We start from the raw sequence: 5,000 nt of genomic DNA, 5'->3' as shown, positions 1-5,000 counted from the left end.
TGCTTGAAGCTGCTGCGGAGACAACACTTGCTGCTGGAGAATCTGCTGCATTTGCTGAGGGGTGATCACCTGGGGAGTCATCATGGCCACTGACACAGGCACCTGCACAGGGAAAGAAAGATATCATCGTCAAACACATTTTACTTTGCCTGCAACTACAGCAATACATCTTTTTTATTTTGTACCAAAGATGGACCATAATTTTTTACATAGTATTTATCACTGTAAAGTTCCAGTTCCAGTCAGAATCTGTTATTTTAAGGCCACAGTACTGTGGCACTCTATTTCCAGAGGCATCAGTTTCGATCAGACTCAAGCTTTATGTTTCGCATCTCTTATATATTCCTGCAAGAAATTTAAGCATTGGCTAGTACAAATGTGTATTTAAAAATAAATGATCACATGGCAGGGCTCTCAACACTTCATAATCAATCATCTTATCAAGTGTCATAATGTTACGAATAGAAAAATCTATTGAGACTGTTTTAAAGGATATGATTAAGGCAGACAGCAAAATAAGTATCTTTAAACAGTAATGTTTTCCACAATAAAGAAATTTAGCCTAAAATTTTTTTTGCATAACACATCACTTCAGTAGAAGAAAAACTTTCTTGCTCAGCTAGTCTTTTAAGAAGGTCTGATTTATACAGGAATAAAAACGTCGTGGACATATCAGAGTACACAGCAAGGACTGCTACCTCAGTCACCTGGTCTCTGCAAAAAGAATCCTGTTCTCAGCATTCCTAACTGAAAAGTGAAAGCTGGGAAACCTTGGCATTACATTATTAGTTTTTCCACTAAACTTTAAGAACGCATTTTTTTGTAGGTGCTGTTTTGGATGTGGCTTTATTTTCCACTTGTTATACAGTGAGATCAAGTGTCTGCAAATGCATAAACACCCACATACACACATGCCCTCAGGAATACACACGGGAATGGGAAAGACACAGCAAGTGTGTTTTATTGTGTATGTAGGAGAGAAAAGTTCTACAGAAGAGCCTGGGGTATTTGTCGAGTGCTGTTGCAGGCACACAATGTGAGACCATTGCTCCAGCTACCCAGGGCACAGTCAAACAGCTGTCAGTAAGCCAGGCTTTCCACCCATGAAAAAGCAGCACTCACTTGTCTAGCAAAATTCAAATGTTTTTTCTGTATATAATAGCAAGCTGGCATATAAATACTGCTTTGTGAGATGTTGTGGGACATTCCAGTCTTCTGTAAATAAGCAAAAATAATATTATTAATAAATTCAATCATGAGCCAATTGTAGGAGGAAAAACTCTTCTAATGTTTCTGTTACTTGAATCTATCCCAAAAGGCTTTATATAAATGAAACAGAGGAAAAAAGAAACACAAGTCCACTTAAATTTACTTTTAGAAGAAATTACTTCATATAATATTACACAGAATATCACTTTTCACACAATTCATCACAGCATAAACTATGGTCTTAAAACACTGACTAATTGGGAGTCTGAAAGTAAACATACCAGCCTTTACTAAAAACTCTGATAATCTTTTGGCAAACATCAAATGAATTTTAAGAATAAAAATTCTGAAGGTTTTACTCTAAAATACAAATGGAAAAGACAAAACAGATTTCCACTCAGAAACTTGAGGGCAAGAATTTAAGCTCATCTATCCCTGTACTCCTTCCATTATGAACAGAATAAAGAAATCCTGAGCAAAGTATATCTGATTTAATTTAAGGATTTATTTTAACATGGAAGTAAGCCCACACTGTAAATGTGCCTGTCTCTCTCCGTGGAGTGCGGACTCACTTTGAATAGGCATCTAAATGCCAAGTGATTAATTCTGGCTGTTACACTTTGTACACATCTAGTTTTGTAGCACTGCAAATACCACATATATATACAATAATGTTTTAAGTTTAGCAGGTACTAAAGGCGAGACAAACAGGTTTTTAGAACTTTAGGATGCATGAGCAAAGAATAAAATTCAGTGACTAGAGTCACTATTCAATTCCCTTGGAAGTCACCAAGAATTTCCTCTGTGTACATGAGATCTGAATTTGTTTTCTTGCAACAATTTTATCTCAGTGATGCTATTCAGCTACCACAGGTCACACAGATATGAGAAGGTAGAGAGTAAGATGGACACTTTCACAATTAAACTGTTATCTTTAACCTTTAAACCCTGAAAGAACTTTACTAACACTTACATGCTTACTATTATAATATGTATCAAAATATGAATATTTTGATCTAAACTGAGTGAAAATCCACCTCACTCTGTGACTGGCACTGATTTGTTCATACTCTGTGCTAGAGACTTCAGCCTGTAAGGCTTTTAACAAGACTCATGGTACCACAAGAGTACTCTGTTCCTCAGTCTGAAATACAGAGTCCCCTCCACCAGGCATATTTTTGTTAGCTTTTGTCTGCTCTGAATTTCCCTGACTGTGTATATGTTCTCATACATGGAGACACACCTGCTTTGCAATACATTCTAATGGCTTTTCTGACAAAATTTGTTTTTCCTGTAATTTTCAACAGTTCAACTGTATAAGCTAGACAACTAATGTACCTGTTTTTCAGGATGATAGACAGAAGCATGAAAAAACTGTCAGTCAAGACCATTATTAAAAATACAGATTTATGTAGATAATATTGCCTTTATAAGAATTTTATGGAATGATACATATGTGTGTATCATACCTGATACATATATTCTTTCCAACAGATAAAAGACAAGGCATTTTGAAAACTGCTTGAAATTTACATGAGCAGAACACATTAAGCAAAGAGATTTCTCTAATTGTCATTAGGTAATATAAATTGGTACGTTTCACAGCCTTCAGTGATACACCAGATTGTTCTTTATTTCTTACTGGCATAGTACTACTGTGCTATCTGGGTTGGAAGATTATCTGAAACCTCCTGTTTTATGGCCAATTACATGCATTCAGTATATTTCTTTGATTTAATATCTGTGTTTTTCAAGATTTCTGATCTAATTTTTAAAAAGTGTAGCAGAGAGCACATCTCTGACTCTTTTTCATAGAAATCTCTCAATGTATCTAGAATCAGTTCAGGTAGAGTGACCCAGTGAAGAGATAGGATTGTTCCTTTGAGCAGGCCTCAAACTCCCCAGAATTTTTGGTTAAACCTCTTATGAAAAACTAAAGTGACAAAGTGAAACATGATTTATAACTGCAACCTATTTATGGTTGGCATCCTTAAAGACACTGAACTCCTACCTGCCATGATGACTAGGTATGCAATCCTATACAACACAATGGGTGGGACAGCCTCTGAAGAACACATAAATCTGTTGGCCCCATGATGGATCCAGATGGAGGGTCCATCATATTTTTAAGTTTCTCATGTTTTTGTTGTAGGCTATCCCCCATTTTTTGGATTAGCTTATAAATCTTGCTAAATAAAATTCCATATATCTAAAGAACAATTTTTAGCACATCCAAATGGCACTTCAGGCAAGAAAAACTGTAAATTGCTTTATTACTGCATGTGAATGTATGAATTAAAGAAAAGCTATGACTCGAAATGTAAACCAAGATATTGGAAATTAGATACATGAACACGGATGAAAAAATGAAAACAGAACTTCTTTGAAGAATAAAATATCTGGGTTTATCCCAGATCAATTTAATAAAGAAATAGTGGAGACTAAGGCTGTACATTTAACACCATTCTTTTGTTGTACATTAAAAATTCAGCCTTAGCGGTAGAGAAGCTTGCCAGGTAAACACTCATCTATTGTTCCTATGAACTAATCGATAATAGGAACCAGACAAATTTATATTTTTATGTGTTACCTATAAAATCATATTCTTAATGGCCAAACAGATAGGTAGCCTGCACCTGCAATAAGCTTTTGCATTTTTCAGAAGCCTTGAAAAACTGCACACATATTTTCAAGAAGTGTTGACCAATCTCACCAAGTACAAACAGCAAAGACACACTATTTTTATTCCAAGTTCATTTTATTTTGAAAATCAGGTACTGAGAATGAAAACTGCATTAAATCCTTCCCTTAGTTTTCAGTGATTTTGAGGAGTCACAAAATCACATATATTAGTCATACTCAGAGCCAGTTTAAGGTAGGTAGGAATTATTTCTTTGTTACAGACAGAGGAAACAAGCCACCACCTTTAAGTAATTAATCCAAAATCACATCATATTTTAAGTGACAGATCTGAGAATGGAACTGTTCCATAAGACAAGTCTCTCTGACTTATTGAAAGATGTGTAATTAAACATTTAATGGAGGATCTTTCTGTAGGATCCTCCTTTCAAAAATAAATGTACGTGTGAAACTACACACAGTACAGGATCCAGCTTTTCAGCAGGAAAGAATAATTTTAAAAGATGAAACTACTGCATTCCTTCTCCTTCTACTTTGGTATATGTGTAGAGTGTCTACCATAATAATAACCTTTTGAATCTTCCTGGCTCTATGATATTAAAAAGAGCTGAGAATAAATGGAGTGGAATTTGTAAGCTGTTCATAACTAGACAACAAGAATACATAATAATATGTACACTAACAATATATACTGACCAGTTTTATGTAGTTTAGATAAGGTCACATGCTTCTGAAAACATAAATCTTGATACAAATTACTAAAGTTTATCAACAGAGAAACGGTAGGAGGCATGCAAAAAATAACAAGGTAACAAAGATATAACTATTGTGTTCAGGACACCTGTTTTCCCTGTTTACAGTTGAATTTAATTTATTGTTATTAATCTAGCTACATTTTAATCAATTTAATATATTAGAGTGTGCTTTGTTGTGTAATTCTAGTCTATAGAACTTTATCTTTACAGCTTTTTTTATTATCAGACACTTCTCCAATTACATGTAAACATTTTAGGAAAGATTGAAGTAATTTCTATTTACAGTTAGTGGAAAACAAGCTATCCGTACTCCTGCTGCAGTAGAGATTATAGGTGATATATAATATGCTACACCATATGTTTAAAGGCCAATAATGCAACTTCTAATCTCACTCT

General features: G+C 34.6%; 1 protein-coding gene across 1 annotated transcript in view; it reads right to left on the bottom strand.

Annotated features, from left to right (window-relative positions):
- Positions 1–5,000, bottom strand: part of FOXP2 (forkhead box P2) — a 403,901-nt gene that overhangs the window by 60,521 nt on the left and 338,380 nt on the right. The window contains exon 9 of the mRNA XM_053977653.1: positions 1–102. This exon is cut by the window's left edge and continues 36 nt beyond it. Within this exon, the coding sequence (XP_053833628.1) occupies positions 1–102 (102 nt within the window). The remainder of the gene's footprint in view (positions 103–5,000) is intronic.

The sequence above is a fragment of the Vidua macroura genome, chromosome 5, assembly GCF_024509145.1.
Source record: "Vidua macroura isolate BioBank_ID:100142 chromosome 5, ASM2450914v1, whole genome shotgun sequence".
Classification (NCBI taxonomy): Eukaryota; Metazoa; Chordata; class Aves; order Passeriformes; family Viduidae; genus Vidua; species Vidua macroura.
This window is presented reverse-complemented; position numbering and strand designations above follow the sequence as displayed.